The 17,333-nt window shown below is 39.3% G+C and overlaps 2 protein-coding genes across 2 annotated transcripts; both read right to left on the bottom strand.

Moving 5' to 3' along the window:
- Positions 1-1,683: 1,683 nt before the first annotated feature.
- Positions 1,684-11,656, bottom strand: rskrb (ribosomal protein S6 kinase related b). Its single transcript, XM_029447809.1, has 13 exons — positions 11,347-11,656; positions 9,171-9,461; positions 8,968-9,051; positions 8,494-8,562; positions 6,794-6,863; positions 5,825-5,932; positions 5,517-5,557; positions 4,575-4,602; positions 4,205-4,294; positions 3,950-4,038; positions 3,566-3,676; positions 3,170-3,283; positions 1,684-3,063 (listed from the first exon to the last, which is right to left on the bottom strand). Exons 1-13 carry the CDS (start codon positions 11,374-11,376, stop codon positions 2,827-2,829), a joined length of 1,362 nt encoding a protein of 453 aa, XP_029303669.1. The 5' UTR covers positions 11,377-11,656; the 3' UTR covers positions 1,684-2,826.
- A 391-nt stretch (positions 11,657-12,047) lies between these two features.
- On the bottom strand, positions 12,048-16,838 carry LOC115018745 (T-complex protein 1 subunit theta-like). Its single transcript, XM_029447947.1, is given in 10 exon segments — positions 12,048-12,335; positions 14,657-14,776; positions 14,911-15,009; positions 15,011-15,076; positions 15,207-15,278; positions 15,621-15,736; positions 15,834-15,921; positions 16,016-16,082; positions 16,546-16,724; positions 16,824-16,838. Coding segments are annotated over 10 exon segments (897 nt in total). The 3' UTR covers positions 12,048-12,260.
- Between the last annotated feature and the right edge of the window lie 495 nt (positions 16,839-17,333).

The raw sequence follows: 17,333 nt of genomic DNA, 5'->3' as shown, positions 1-17,333 counted from the left end.
AGTAGAAAACCTGTAGAAAACAGGAAAAGATGCGAAAAGCTTTTAATCTACAGCCTTTTCTCTCAGTTTGAAGTATAATGAAAACAAACAAACAGCTAATTGGTTTCATCCTACAGGCCTTAAATTAAACTGCCTCAAAACGATGTGCTAATGATTTTCATGGATAACAGGTTACCATTTTTAGTTCTTTTTTTGAGACCAAATGTATTGATTTACCGTTTTCCCTATGTTTTCCCCTTTGCATTCATTTACGAGGAGACATTACATATAAAGATCAAGTAACTTAAATATTGTGTTACAGTCACATAGGAACATTTAATGAAATACAGATATAAACTGTGTGAAAAATACATTAAAATAATGTACACCCAGGAGAACCCAACATAAGCACACCTGTGAGCTATGCCCTAGCCCAGGGGTATTCAACTAAAATTCTAAGAGGTCCAGTTAGAGAAAATTTCCTCAAGCAAAGGTCCAGAGCATCATAATGTCTAACTTGCGTTATGAATTAATGTAAGATATATTGAAGTAGCCTAGTAGCTGTATCAACGTCTGCATGTCATCAACTACTGTCAAAATCTAATAAAGAAAGTACAATTTAAAAACATTTAGACAATATTTATTGTCACTCAACATTGAACTATACAGATATATATATAATACTGTAGATATGTATAATGTTCTTCTCGAGCTGCATTTAAAAATAAAATTGAGAAAATAAATAAAATAGCTTTTGAAAAATTGTGCATCTTAAAATAAAGTGCTTAATCTTAGAAAAATAAAATAAAGTGTAGCAGCAGCATGCTAACTACCCAGCTGGCAGCACAGCGGGCAAAACAAGCCGAGAGTTAAAGGCAGCTTTGGGCAGCAGCATCTCTTTTCACGAGGCCGGTCAACAAGTCACAGAAAGCAACGGAAGCTTCATTTAGAGCTGCACATGTTTTTAAATAAAGGACAAGAAAGCCTTTTCGGACGGAGAGGTCTTGAAAGGTGCAATGATGTTATTGAAAACACTGTTCAGAGACGAGAAGAAAGGTTCCGATGTGATCTCCACTCTCTCTGATGTTACACAGTTAGTGTTTGTACAAACAGGATATGATCTGAAGATGTGACAGTTAATGATTTCCTAATTTTTTTACAGAAGTGATGCTTTGTACTAAAATATAACTGGTGATTTTGAACCAAATGCTACAAATGTGCTCATTCATACAAAACTGTCAATAAAGATATTTACAAAAATATCAGAGATGTGATAACTCTGACTTTCAAATGTTGAAATAGATTGAGAACATAAATAAATAATGTTGCATGTTAAAATATATCTGTTTCCTACCATGGCAAATCATTGTTAATAATTATTGTGAGGAATAATTAACATTAACATGTAATCAGACAGTCTCTTCACATATATGAATATTTATTATGATTATTATTAAAGGTGAACCGTACAACTATGTTATTCAGGAAGTTTGTATCAAACAAGTAGCCCTTCATATTGTTCAGTACCCTTGAAGTAGCTCTCAGTATCAAAAAGGTTGGTGACCCCTGACTGTACACAATGTTCTTTCTTAACCAAACGCATGCAATATTTCTGCAGAAAGAATGTGGTGTAACTGATAGGAAAAGTGAAGCAATGACTTTCTTTAAGTCATCTCACACAAACAAAACATCCAAATCAGCAGGTCGCTGTACAATAAAAGTTTAATATTCCATCTGTGCTACATGGTCATTACAAAAATACGTTGTAACATAACATATAACATCAAATGGCATCCAAAATAGTCATATAAACTTTATAAAGAGGAATTTATAAATAAGCATTTTTGGTGACAACAAAAAGCAAGCTCAGGATCACACGTGTGAGGTATTCAGGGTACACTTCAGGGCATACTTTACAAAATCATAATATAATCTGATGATCAGGTAAGTGCATGAAGGTGTGATTGCTGGCTAGGGTTACGGCAGCCTTAGACAATAGAAAAAGCCCTGTATCTATCAAAATGTTAATTGGAGGTAAGTCGGGTGCCATCTTTGAGTCAAAATCAAGGCTGACATGGGAAAACCTGCAGATGCTCCCCTGAGTCGCAGGTTATAAATGATTCAAACTAAAGCAGACCTTGAAGGCGTACAAATCCTCATCTGATGCCTGCATGACTTTGAAGAGTGCAGGAGGAGACACGTTTCTGCTCCTACAGAATTTAGGCAGCAAAGGGAAAGGTTATATTGCAGCAATACTAAAGGTACAGAATAGGTTTTATAGTAAAGATCTTAGAAAATGATGCAAGGAGATTCTACGCCTGCCAAAACGGTTTCATAATAATGCAATGGCAGAAGTTCAGAAATACACTCCTTTTGTTGGGGGGTTTTGGACTACATAGAACTTGCAGTGAAACAAAAATAAGGGAAATTCGGTGCATTGTCTGTAGCATGACTTTTCCAAGTCGGTTGAATTTGATACCAATGTATTAATAGGGCAGCCATACAAGTCACTTGAAAACTGAGTAAAGATTCACAACTGTTGACAGTAGGCTTGAAAAGGTGCTGATTGGAGAAAGGCAAACAAGTTAAAAAATAAACAGCAGTACATCACAAAAAAACCCAACATAAAACTCCAATACAAGCCGGGAAGTGGTGTTCTCAAATGTTATTTTTTCTATACTCTATGTCAAATTCAGCATAATCAGCTATTTTGGCTTTTAATAAAATAGACAATTTACAAGGTGCACCACACCTGTGTGTAAGGGTGAAATAAGTGCAGAGATACATACGTACATGTAGGCCTTTACTTTTAGTGTGTTAGTAACCATACTGTAAACTCAGAGTCTGTCACACAAACACTTCTCTGCGTGGGCCTTTTTCCTGAGCAGGTCGCAATGTGAGTGCCGGGCCGGGGAACGGTGCAGCTGTGTGGGTTTGTGTGTCAGCATCCAGCTGTGTGTCCGGCGTGGTGGGAGGGCTGAGGAAGGAGTCGTAGTCGAAGCCTTTGAGAGGCTGCAGAGACAAAGTGAGGCCTCGTCGAGCTTTGGCAGCTCGGTCGGGTCTCTCTCTCAGCTCCAGAATCACCTGAGAAAATAATCATATTACTTTCTTTCATTATTGAACATTTCTTCAACAATCTGACTCATGTTTAAACAACCAAAGTGGCTACATCCAGACATTCATCAGTTACCTCCACAGGCTGGCGCTGCAGCAGGGCGAGGTCAAACGTTGTTCCACGGAAGAAGGTTTGGCGTTTGAAACGATCAAGGGTCCTCAGGCGGCGCGAGGGAGTTTTGCACAAAAGCTGGACAGAGAAGCATTTGTAGGTCATGATACGACATCAAACTTTCAAGTACAAGTAACTACACACAAAAAAAGGGCAAAAAAGAAATGTTACAATCAATATGCAAATAAGAATGCAGTTGAATTACCAGCAAGTTACTGCAAAATGTAGTTAAACTACTACTTTAATTACATTTTGTTCTCTACTCCCCAACACAGTATACTAGTGCATCTAGTCAAATAGTCTGAAGTGCAGATTTTAATGTTTTAATATGTTTAATATGTTTACACTTTGTGTAATTACCTCCGTTATCAGCAAGGCCACTGGGGAGCTGAGGCTGAGGGGCATTTCATAAGGAAAACTTCTCACTTTCCTCAGCATACTGCAGTGGTCTGGTTCTGGAGGCATGGGGAACTGAGGAGAGTTTGAGGTACATGAAGAGAAATAATTCAGTGTGTATCAATTTTCAGAAGGCCAGATTTTAGACTTTTAAAATCTGGCTTCTAAAAATATAACACATTGAGTCCCTTAAATTTAGATTATTGGATGTAACATTACCTCATGAAGAAAGCATCAAATGTATTCTAAACAATCTTCTTTTACAGCTAAATTCAATCTCTTACGGATTGTGAGTAATATCTGCTCATCATGCAAGACATGCAGAGCCTACCGGCAACAAGATCTCACCTTCCCAGTAACCAATGAGAAAAGCAGAATTCCCAGCGACCACCAATCAGCTGCGTGGTTGTAGGGTCCACCACTGAGCACCTCTGGGGCTGCAGAGCAGACAGAGCATGCTCAAAGCACTGCATGTACTATATATTTATACATTAATATATTTACAGCATAATATAATAAATTAACAATAATACACAAAACGTTAATATGTCTGTTAATATGTCCTCAGCATCTGCAGATCGCTGCTCTGCAGATATTTCTCACCCATATATTGGATGGTTCCACAAATGGTAAAAGCTCTTCCTCCTCTCTCCAGGCGACGGGACAAACCAAAGTCAGCTAAGCGGAGGTGTCCTAGAACAGAACATTTTCTTTACGTCATTATGCGCATGTGACATGAGATTCTTCTTACTGATGCAGTTACAACTGGTGTAAAAAATGTCCTACATATTCCCATCCTAATCTGATCTCATTAGTGAATGTAATTGGATACAAAGGCTGTTCCCTCTCAGTGATTACAGATGTACTATATTGCATTAATGTGATTGACTGACAGATGTGCACAGTCAGGATGTTCTCTGGAAGGTTCCCCTGCATACCAGAGCTTTGCTGCTCTCTGCTGGTGTTTACGTACCGTTGTCTGTCAGCAGGATGTTCTCCATCTACAAAAAACAGTGGCAAAAAAACTAAATTAAACCAATTCACCAATGTACTAAATTAACTACTGTATATTAACAAAATATTATAGCAGATTTGCAAATTAATTCTTATTACACACACACACACACACACACACACACACACACACACACACACACACACACACACACACACACACACACACACACACACACACACACACACACACACACACACACACACACACACACACGGTTTGACCTACTAAAGCCCTGAATAGTAGGGCTGTCACAATATCAGATTTTCACTACACGATTATTGCATCAAAGAAAATCACTATAACTATATTATCACGATATCTATAGAAAAACATTATGATGCTGTCAGTCAAATTCAATGTTAATGTTAATGAGAAGATCTACTCTGAAGATAAATATAAAGCATTCTATCTGTAAAGGTTTTCACTGGGAATCACATTTTGTTGTTTGGTAAGATAAAAACAGAAATAGAATTTTCTTTTTAAACAATGATGATGCACAAAGACTGCTGAGTTGATTGTTTACATATGAAACATGTAAGTAGGGCAGTTACTTGAAGAAAGACAAGGAACATAAATCTCTTTATCAGGATAAACTTTAGGTCTGCAGCATTTCTTTTCTTTCTCTCAAAAGAGGTACGAGCTATTATGTAGATGTGTGAGCATTCTGTTGTTTTGAATTTGGTTTTGTATCCAAGTTACTGGGTAATATATTGTAAGCAGTGTCTTTTAATCTCATGATGGATTGACAAATGTTTGACACAACATGGATAAAAAAACGAACTTTATTACTTGGTAAATAAGGACTGATGTTATCTATTATCTTTGTTAAAAATAAATACACTTGTTTGCATTTTGTACCATTAATCTGAATAACTGGTCTTTTGTTTTGGTATTTACCTTCACATCTCTGTGGATGATCCCAAAGTCGTGCAGAAAGCCTGCGAAAAACCAGCAAAGAAGAACAAAAACATAAAACTCAAGTAGAGAACTAAAATGTTTCAAATCCCAATGGCATATTTAAAACCCGGGGCACTGCTTTGTTGCTGTGGGAGATCCATTGAGAGCTCATTTGAATGAGTTTTTATAATTACTTACAGTTAAATACTGTTAGCTAGGGAAACTCTCCTGTAGTCACCTCTGATCTAATTAGGATATTTGAGGAGAAAAGTGAGGTGTTTAATATGTAAGGATTGTAGCATACTCACCGAGCGCACTTCCCAACTCTGCTGCAAACACTCGCACTGTGTCCTCTGTGAACTGACCAATCATCTGCCAGTAGGTGTACAGGTCTCCTGTGCTGCAGTAGTCACACACTGTGGGAGGAGAGACAGCATTAAAACATGTCTCTGTCCTCTAATGAGAGTAGTGAGGGGTAGTGAAGGTCAGCGGGATGTTGAACACACACTGGACAAAGAAATTAGGGAAAGAGGAGTGCAATCTAGAAGTGAGGAGAGTGTAAAACTATATTCCTTTACAAACCAAACAAAGTGGATTTACTGTCGTCTGACCAAACGCACAGTTTTGAAAAATAAAGATAAAAAGTGGGGTGAATAGTGAAAAGATGTGTGTCTGGAATAATCTCTCTCTATATGAAGATAGTTATCTAGCCTCAAGGAACCACCCTCTTTAATGCAGGAGGATGGCTTTATATAGTCTTGATTTGCTTACAATATGCCCCAGATATGTATGGCTTAGTGATTCAGTGATGATTCACAGTTTAAGCAAACAGGGGCATCCTCTCTTTTCAATGTGACACATGCACATGTGTTGAGATGCAGTAGTGTTCAACATCTGGTCCCCAGGCTAACTTTGCTCTCTTTTCTCACAGGGGGTGGGGTAGCAAACAAACTGGGTCACACTTTCTGAGTCAGTGGCTGATTTGGAAAAAAGGGTAAATGCTCTGGAGCAGAGGAAAGTAGATATAGGATGCACAGGAAGTGGTGGATTGAGGTTGTAGGGGTTGAAGTATCTAAGCAAGACAACCAGAAGAAGAAGAAGAAGAAGAAGAATTCATTAAGAATTAATTGGAATCTCTTTTTCTTTTGGTCATCATGTTCTAGGTGCCAGGTCGGGGATTGTGGGTACATTCTGGACAAGACGACCAGTGTTGAGGTGAGAAAAGGCGGAGTGAGGGTTCTGGGTTGGATTGGGTCATTGGTCTCTGGCTGACTCACTAATGTAGAGGTGGTGCTGAGTCTGCCAGCAGTCCTGGAGGTCATGGACAAATGGGTGGTGAACCTGACGCTGCGGGCAAAGGTCCAAGATCAAAATGAAAAATCTCAATTATGGCCAACGATGAAAGAGACTTCCTTACTTTTCTCTTCACTGGGTCAAATTAGTTTTCTGAGATAGGAATGAACTTATAATTTCAGTCTGGATCTATTCAGCATAAGCTTTAGTCTGACCTACATCTGATTTGTATTGTAATATGAATACAATTGGTGTTAGAAAAGTTAATATATTATCAATGTATCACATCATCTTCATGAAGTTATTTTATGTTCTTTTTCACAGTTTCTATGCAAGTTTCTGTTCAATGTGTAATTCCAAGCCACCTGCTCCGAAGAAGTAGGGGGCAATATTTCACCTTAAACTGGGCCCATACGATCTCTAATGTTTAGCTGTAGTAGTTTGGTTTGATTTATTGTATTCTAATGTATTCTTTATATTGTATATTGCATTTACTCCTGTGTAATGTGAGTCAGTCAGTCAGTCAGTCAGTGGGCAAGAATACCAAAATGCAACCAAACTGCTAAAACTCAGAGAGCCGGTCAATAAACACTGCTGTCTTATAATCTTCATGTGGAGCTCATCCCTCTGTGTTTACTGGGGCACTAATGTTAGCCGGGGCTGTAGTCCGTGTAACGTTATGTTAGTTAGTTTATGGGGCTACATCCAAAGTGGTAGAAACTAGAAAACGACCCACATATTCGTCTCATCATCCCAGGGCGGCGCAGCCAGGAGAGCAGCCCGCCGGGGGAGGAGAGGGAGTTTGCAGTTCCCCGGTGCAGTGGCTGAACCTGAACTAACTGTTAACTGAAGCTACGTCCTTTTCAGGGCTGCCGACAGCTATACACTCGGCAAAACAGCCTCCTGGCAGCTGTGAAGACGAAGCGAGGTGGTGCGGATGGTTTTTTCTCGTTTCTGCCACTTTAAATGTAATCCAATAAACAAACTATAACAGACACAGAACATGGCTGTAATATTTACAAGAGTCAAACTTATATTTCTTCTCCCTCTGTAGAGGGCAGACTGGAGCTACAGTGTCTCACGATCGCCTCTAGAAGAACAAGTGGTATTACAGACTGGACGGAGCGGCACTGTCAGTTAGTCTGCTGATTTCAGTAGATTTCTCTGCAACACAACACATAGATGTCTTTGACATAATGTCAACACTGTTATCTCTTCTCATTCTGTTGATAATGTTAGTTAATTGTTTCAATGTTTCAAGTTTAAATTCTGGCATATCTCACACATTGAACCTTTATATATATTTAAGTTCTTATTTATGCAAACGGTTCGAGACTCATTGCAAAAAGAAAGGCAACCTTGATGTACTTCTCTCCTCAAACTGAAAAGTACTTATTTATATCCATTTGTATTGCCCATGTAATAGGTTGAATATAAAATGTAAGCTTAGAGAGCCTAATTTTGTTTTTGTAAATATCATATAAATATCCATTGCAAGGTTTTCCTAAGTATGCAAATCATTGATTATTGTATAGAAAGTTGACAACTGAGACGACTGCTGTATTTACTGTATTTCCCAAACCAAATCCTTTCAAATGCATATAATAATAACCTTTAAGACACTTTTTTTTAACCTAAATTCTGCAAATTCACAATAATTTCCAAGACCTGTAATTGTACCAACCTGAACAATAACTTCTTCTTTTGACTGCTCCAACACCCCGAGTCTTAGAATCTCTGATTTAGGTATAACCTGTAGGACAATAAAAATACTGAGATGACATAAGTCTATAAAGCACTGCAAGGATTATGATGTGCACAAATATTTATTTCACAATTATAGTTTACTATAACAATTGTGTCGGGATATACTGTTTGTTAAAAGCCTCAATGACTACAGTTAAAATGACGTTAAAATAAACTTTTAATCAGGACATTAATCAGGACTTTTTTGGCCTAAATAAAACATTCTCTCTTTTATTTTCAATTTTACAGGCCTACAAACAGTCCCTTTACCTACTAAGTAAAAATAGTAATAAGTCCAAACCTATTTGCACGCACCATACTATTTTCACAAATTAATAAACCAGCTTTTCCTTTGTGGCTCTGATCAATCAAATAAACGTATTTAAATGTGAGATTCAGGCTGAAGACTCACTTTGACAGCATAGGTTTTCTGTTTAGTCTTGTCCTTCACTTTCAGAATGGGCCCAAACGAACCTTTGGCGATGTAACTCAACACCTGGTGGAGTGAAAAACAGTGAGAGAGGCAGAGAGAGATACAGACACAAAAACAGAGACACTATCCAATATTATTCAGCCTTACACATTATTGGTGTCAATGTTGGAATTGAGATCTACCTGAAAGTTTTCATGCCCAGGCACAGTCCTATGGGGGAATTCGGGCAGGAACATGATAATGAACCCCGGAAGGCTCCACTCTGCTCTCAGCTTTCCTGGGCCGACCCCCGCCAACCTCAGCACATGATCTGGGATGTCGGGGGACTTGCCTTGGAGCATTCGTCGCTGGCCGAGACGCAGGGCAGGTGGGGCCAGGCGACAGAGGCCTGTTGGGATTGACAGACCAATGCTGGAGAGGAAGCCACGCCATCCAGATGAGAAGTCCTCATCCTCTTGCCCTTCAGTGGGCCTCTGTAGGGGAGACAAGGGGAGAGGGATGCACCAAGAAACATTATGGTATAGGTAAGATGGTGTTGCAGGTGTAACACAACAATATAGATCATATCAGTGAACATGCTTTCTGGTAAGACATTTGAAACCCTTTCATATGAATTTCCTCACCAGTATGTTTTAGCCAACTCCAGGGACTGTTCACTGGACAGTGTTGAGGCTGTTTTACGCAATCAAGAATTATCGCTGGCGTGCACTGCTAAAAGCAACTTTTAAAATTTAATTTAGCCTTTATTTATACAGGTAAAATCTCATTGAGACACATGGTGTCATTCTCAAGAAAGACCTGATCAGATGGTAACAGTACCCTACAAAGTTACAGACAGACAGGACACTAAACACAGAGGCAACAGTCAAATAAAACATCATTAAAATAATCGGCAACTTTCTTCTGTTATTGGACATTTTGGAGTTCATAGCCCAGAAACTCATGAGCCGACAGTGCTGGTATAAGCTGTGCAGGACACATGGAGGCCTTTTTAAAAATATATTTAGTTTGTAATGAGGGAAAGTTATCTGCATTGCTTCATATACACACTGGGGAACTACTCAGTGTAAACACATCTCCTCTTCTGTTGGATTACAATATGTTTCTGAAAAGTGAAGTTCTTCTTTGTTCCACAAAGATAAATTAATCTTACTTAAAAACATTTATTCACACTGCAGTGGACATACAGAAGATGTGATAAACATTAGTTTATAGTTTCAAGTTAGAAGTCCAAGTTAAGCATAAATTAAAGTAGTAAAGCAGCCAGGTTCTTGGCTCCAAGCTGTCTAAGTCTTGAATCTATATATGGACATGATTACCAGAAGGTCCCTGGCCAAGGGGATACAGAGATCCGCAATGAGAAATTAATACCTGATATCTAAAGTTGCACATACTCATAAAAAGATAGATTGAAGATTTAAAAGTTAATATGGAATTATTCTAAAAATGTAAAAACATATGACATAAAAGAATGTCTAATATCATGGTACAAAATGTCCTCAGTTTCCAAATCTGTAGCTCCAGTAATTGGACATAGGCCAGGGAGAATTTGTAACCTCTACCTCTTAGAAAAGATTTCCCACTGTATGATTGTTGATTGCATTTGCAGAAATCATCAGTCTAAATCTTAAAGTGACCCAAATCCCCTTAAATGCATGAATGGAACTGCAGTGGCCAACATATTATCTTCACTTAACCATTCCTGCTCTCATTTGTGATGTGACAATAGAGGAAAAAAACACTTCTACATGCAATCTGCAGTCACCGGGTCACACAACCCTTCTCCCCGCCTCCCTGTCCCTCTGGGCTGCACAACAGATCGGATGCTCTGTGGTGCAAGATGTGTGCAATCAACCATGCATGAGGTTATTATCACCAGAGCCAAATGAAGCGACACACATATAGAGTCACACAGCAGGAATAACAGCTATCAATGAGGCATCCCCCACAATGAACGCTGACAAGAGACTGGGCAATGTTAGAATTTAAATTGGACATTTTGTTATTTTAAATCGTTCAATTCTCAATAGATTTCAGAAGTCAATACCGGAAGCGTGAAGATTTCGCCTTCAAAGTAAAAGCGTGAAGATTACAGTCACTTTTGAAGAAAACAAAAACATTTTGAAGTGATAGCATCAATTATAATACAAATATAATACAAACTACAAATGATGATGATTAACTAAGCAATTTGAATACACGTTATTTCAATTTACTGCTAAAAAAACCCACGTTCAAATAAAACCATTCAGGATTGGCACCGTCGTTGCTGCCTGGTGATTTCGGGAACCAACTCATCGTCATGGAAACAGGGAATCCCCCACGTGCGTCACACCTGAGCAATTTCTACCAACTCACCTTCTTGTCCTTACTGCCGTCGGCCCCCATCTGTGTGACAGGACATCGGCACTGTAAACTCAGTGCGACGTCTGCTCCGCATCGAGGCACCTCACATCGTACTGCGCGCCTTCATGGTAGCCCATCAACAGTTTTCTGCACAACACACAGACTAATGTAAGGGTTGAAGACGCTAACGGATCCTCTTTATTAACTACCTGCAGGTGAGCTGGCTATCCGGTAGAAATGTGATAGATATGGCGACATAGAAACAAGTTAATCCCGAGTATGGGCAACGTCAGCGCAAATCCGCCCACATCTTCGCCATCCAATGAGACTGCATACGGGTGGAGTTCAGCTCCCCCTGCTGCTCTCTAATCAGAGCCGCAGAAATTAATTCTACACATAAGTGACAATTTCTATCATCGTGGATTGCATCACTTGCATGGCAGACCAGTTTTATTTTGAAGTACACAGGAAACAAATAAATGCATCCATTACCAACACTATGAATGTCTTGTATTGTTGACCTCTCTTCAATTCACTCGTTCTAAAAATAAACCAGCGCATGCATAATTTCGTCCTGCCTCAACATGTTAAAAGTAACCCCACAGGGCAACATCTAAAAGGTAAATGCATGCATGTTTGTTGCCCAAGCAAGGAGCAGATTGCAAACAACATGGCTGAGTGACACAATCAAGTAAAAAATATCCTGACCAAGATGATAGCCCAAGTGCCTTTTATTTGGGACCTAGAAAAATAAAGCAAACAGTGCCATCCATACATCTTACTTTCACATATTTGTTAACCAATGTGTGGTCATTTCTACAAAATAAACCGAACTGTTAAGCTTCAAATAAACAAGTAGAAAAGGTTTTGTCAATCCAAGTGGGAGCGTTCAGGGTTAAAGAAGCATCAGCTGGATGGCATCAGATTTAGTCATCCTCATCAAAGTCCTTCTTGCCCTGGGGAGGAGGTTTGGGTCCTCCTGCTGGTTTAGCCATGATGATCTGAAAGGAGAAAAGAAGCAGTCAGTCAGTCAGTCCTCTCTGGTTGGAAATCAAGAGCACGGAGATCCACGCAGCAGGCTATAGGCTCTGAGGCAGGCAGGTTTGCAGTTTTTTAAACATACATGTTAGCATGGGGAAAAAGCTTAAAATAATACAAATTCATATGCTCAAATAATGACTTGGGCTATATTATCAAAATAAGAGATTAAATTCCTATGGATACAGAGGAGGGCCATTTATAGTGATGAAATATTCATGATCTCATATGGGCAGATGTATGCTGTAAGGGAAACCGTGATACAATGGAAAATTGCCATTGATGCTTTTAGGACTAAAGAAGGACAAAATACTATTAATACTAAATATAATACTTAATACCAAAGTTAACAAATTAAAGCTTAAACCCCAAACCAGTTAGCGTCAATGCTGGGATTTATCATAGCGCTAAGGACTCTGTACCGGGGCTCAATAAATCACCTGGGCTTTTCTTGAAGGAGACATAATCTCAGACCCTGCTGGTGAATTGAGTAAATTGGCTGAGCTCCAGACTTTTGTATTCTGATGCAGTAGAATGGCTTCACAGTGATTGGAGGAAAATGCCCACCAGACAACAAAGCCACTTCACCCTCTGGATCCCCTCATCTCATTTACATGTTCCCTTTTTTTAAATTAAATGATGTTATATGCAACATTTTTCAATTCCGCACTTGCCTGAGGGCGTCCACTTCAAGGGAAAGAGTTCATGAGTGCATGCAGCATGCTATCAAACCACACTGTTTTGTGCAAGTTTAGACTTGAAGTGATTTAGTCCGCTGTCAGTGACACACTTGGTAGTATTGAAAAACCCCCTGAAGTAGATGAATGCTGCAGCGTCACAACATTTCTCTGAAGTGAGTTCTGCATCACACTTGGTGTTAGTTGTGACAGGCAAAAGAACATTTCACAAATTCAGTGTCCAGTGAGTGAGCGAGTAAATCTCAAAAACACACACACACACATTCCAGGACCTACTGACGGAGGGTGTGTGTGCGCGCCCTCTAATGGTGAGTTTCAAAATTATCAGGTGCGTCATCCCATTCGTCCTTGTCCCAATGGCCTCTCTGCTTGGGAGCCTTGGGTCCCCCCTGCAGCCTTAGCCATGATGATCTGCATCGCACATATACACACACTCTAACATCAACTACCTGGTGGAGACAAATAATTCACATAGGCCTCTCCAACAACACCTGTTGAGTTTAGGAACACCTAAAAAATAAAGCTGATTAGAAACAAGTTATGGGATACACGTCATCTGCCTTGTGTCTATAAACCTGATGAGATGATGTTCAATCTGGATTCTTTGTGAGGAAACACTAAATAAATATAGAAGACTCCTGAATGTAAAGACACACCTCACCAATGTGGTGTGCATCTGCTATACACCACATATAAAGATGAGGCTTTGTTTGGGTGGCGATAGCCTAGTGTACTGGTGGTACACCTTCCAAACCAGAAGGTCGTGAGTTCAATACCAGAGCTGCCACCATTGAGCCCCTGAGCAAGGTACTTAAACATAAGTTGCTCCAGGGAGACTGTCCCTGTAGTCAGTTCACTGTAAGTCGCTCTGGATAAGAGCGTCTGCTAAATGACCTGTAAGGTTTGACAGTTCAAATCCTTGTTGTTAAAAACCTGTTTAATTAAAATCTTCAATATGTTAGATTAAATGACTCAATTTAACAATAGCAATAAGGCAAAAGGCTCCTGATCATAGTTACTGTCTGGAGATTGATCAAAAAGGATGAGGCAATACTCTGCATTTTTCTTATCATCAACAAATCCCATGAAAACACCAAAAACAATTGACCCAGGTATCCCAGGTTTGTCTGTGTAGTCAATACCTGATGTAGGCGATTTCTGACCATTAAAAACATGTGGATATTGTTTAACTGGGTGACACGTTTGTAGTTATAATGAAGTTGTACATTGTAGTTCATTTAATAAACCCCACATACACCGGCCAGCTGCTGTAAAACTCAGTAATAGAAATACACTAGATAAGTATTTATCTGTGGATGAAAATAGTCCCCCACAAATAAACTATTGTTGCCCAGCTGTTTATGGAAATTATTTGGCCTTGTTGTAAAATGAAAGTAAAATGTGTGACTCTTTCATGAACAGGGTAGGGAAGTATTATTGAGAGACTGACATTTTGTCTTTTCATGCAATTTGTTGACAATAAGAAAAACATAAAATGACGCATCAAAAAACATTATACATTTCATTCTTTGTGGCGGCTCTTGATCATCAGTGTGTCACGAGTATTTCTGAGTTTTTGTACACACCTGGTCAACTCTCAGTACTGTGATGGCAGCGTTGGTGGCCAGTTTGACACCCCAGTATTTGACCAGGTAAGGCTCCAGAATGCCAGCTTCAAGCATGTCCTTCACAGCGGGGCCTTCTCCCTAAAGACAACATCACACATCAGTCATCAGAACCAAACACAAAAATAAATTGCTTTAATTCAGGAAAACTAAGAGATAGTACGATTTTATGTACTTGCATTCTTTTTTCTTCCGTCTCATATACAAATACACACCTCAATGTCAAAACCAATGTTTTTGTTTCCCTCATGATGCGCAGAGTACATTTTAGAGAGGAGCTCGCTTCCCTTCACACCAGAGTTCTCAGCCAACGACCAGTGGCACAGCCTCGAAGGCTTCAGCAAACTTCTTAATGGCATACTGCTCCAGACCCGGGCAGGACTACAGAGAGAGGGGAAAAAGGTCATGTTTCTGCAATTCATCAGCAGTAAAGACAAAAAGGGTAAAACCAAGAGTAGAGGCATTAGTTGGCACATGGTCCACTTCTATTTATGTACTCAAATCTGCATACCTCTCCGTATGCGGTGATCCGTTTGGCCAGCTCAATCTCAATGGCTCCTGCTCCAGGTACCAGTCGCTTGTCCTAGAGACGGTGAATGACAGAGAAACTGTAGCAATTGTGCAGGCCAAGAAGTAACTATAAAGAAATTAAGGGTTTACCTTACCTCAAGACATAAAAGTTAAGTGAATACACATTTACTTTGAATGTTGAGATTTGTTATTATTTCTTGTCAAACAATTTGTGTGTGGAAATGTTTTAAATAATTACTCTTTGAGAGAAATATGAAGAGATACTCTTAAATGTGGCATATTCATCTTTTTTTCCCCCAAAAAAAAAAGTATAATATGAATTCTTGCGATTTTATTTATATTTCTTATTACTAAAGTTGCAAACTTCTTACAGAGGTTTATCGTGCCGACTTACCCTGACCAGAACCTTGTAGCTGTTGACGCCATCATCAATAGCCCTCTCAATGTCATCCATCAGGTTGTCAGTGGAGCCTCTGATCACCACCGTTGAGATGACACCGTCCTCTTTCTCTGTTTAACACAAGATGGCCCAAACAACATGTTCAGCCTAAAACTCATATGGAGTAAAGATCAGGTTTAAAATGAAGACTCCTGAAGAATGATTTACCATGTTTGAAGATCACCACCTGAGTGTCCCCCACCTCTGACAGGTACACGTTGTCACAGTGACCCATCTCATCTGGAGTTGGAGCCGTCTAAGAAAGCAGGAGAGCATCATTATACATGATGTAATGGTGCACTTTTTCATGGTTCATAAATCTGATCTGAACGAAACATGATGACACTCACCATCCTGGGCAGTGCTACAGCTCCCACAGTCTTGCACAACCTCCTGAGGTCCCACTTGGAGTTCAGCCTGATGGGGAAAGGAGGAGGAATTAGGACTGGAAGTACACTGTGTACTAAAAATATACTACCATAAAAGGTTTTCAATAGCACTTAATTAATACAGGCATCTCTCATCTGCCCCAATGAGGTGGAAGACATTCTTATGACAGGTTTAATCAGAAATCCTTTAGTCCCACGACGGGGAAATGTACCGTGTTACAGCAAAAGAACAAGAAAGTAAAGTGGCGAGTACACAATTAAATAGAATAAAATACAGTAACAACAGTATAAGTACAGAGTCGTTGATAAAAAAGTTGTGAGTGAATATTGCACATGACAGTGATAATTGCAGAAGTTATAAAAAAGGGCACATGGTATTGATAATTGACAATAGTGATTAATTTTGAAACAGGAAACTCTTGTCGTACTATCACACCGATCACTTGATAATTAACGCTTATTTGGATTGTCAGAAGTCATCTGGGTCTTACCTGACAACCATGAGCTTGTACTTGTTGGCGTAGTGCAGCGCTATGTCAGCCACCTTTCCCCCAGTTACCACCAGGTTGGCACCAGCGTCCTTGATGGCCTTCACCTGAGCCTCCATCATCTCCTCCTCTCCTTTACTGAAGTCCATGAGCTCCTTTGCATTATTTATCAGCACGGTTCCCTATGAGACAAATAAGACTATTCTTAGCACCCAAGTTCAGAACCTTCATAGGGCCATAGGGACTTTATAAACCCAACAGGCCTTTTCTCCGCAGCAGACCTTTTCACTTGTCATGGTAGGAAAAGCAGAGGTGTTACTAATAACATTAAAGATGGCTTTGAAGTGAGCCAGCATGCACAATATCAGGACCCTGAGACTGAAGCTGCTAAATGGCATTTAATGGTATTATGACATCATTCATTTTGATTATTTACCCCTTTCTAGCTGTGATATAGCTTTTGTGAAATAATAATCATTCATTTACTTCTCTTCCCTTTGGAGGTGCGACTTAAAAACTTTTTTTTTTATTATTGTTTGGTCACTATTAATGTAAAGCTGCATTTTGTCTATGAAAAGGGGCTATATTATTATTATTACTGCAAAATTAGAAAATGAAAGCAATTTTTCTGATTGGTTAATCTAGAAACACGATTTTTAAAGTATTATTATTATTATTATTATTATTATTATTATTTATGTCTATGTTAAATCCATTCATGAACTTTTTACAGATTTTTACTTGTATGTAGGAGAAAGGATGTCAAAGCTGAGCTGATAAGGTGACAGAGA

Source organism: Cottoperca gobio, chromosome 14 (assembly GCF_900634415.1).
Source record: "Cottoperca gobio chromosome 14, fCotGob3.1, whole genome shotgun sequence".
NCBI lineage: Eukaryota > Metazoa > Chordata > Actinopteri > Perciformes > Bovichtidae > Cottoperca > Cottoperca gobio.
This window is presented reverse-complemented; position numbering and strand designations above follow the sequence as displayed.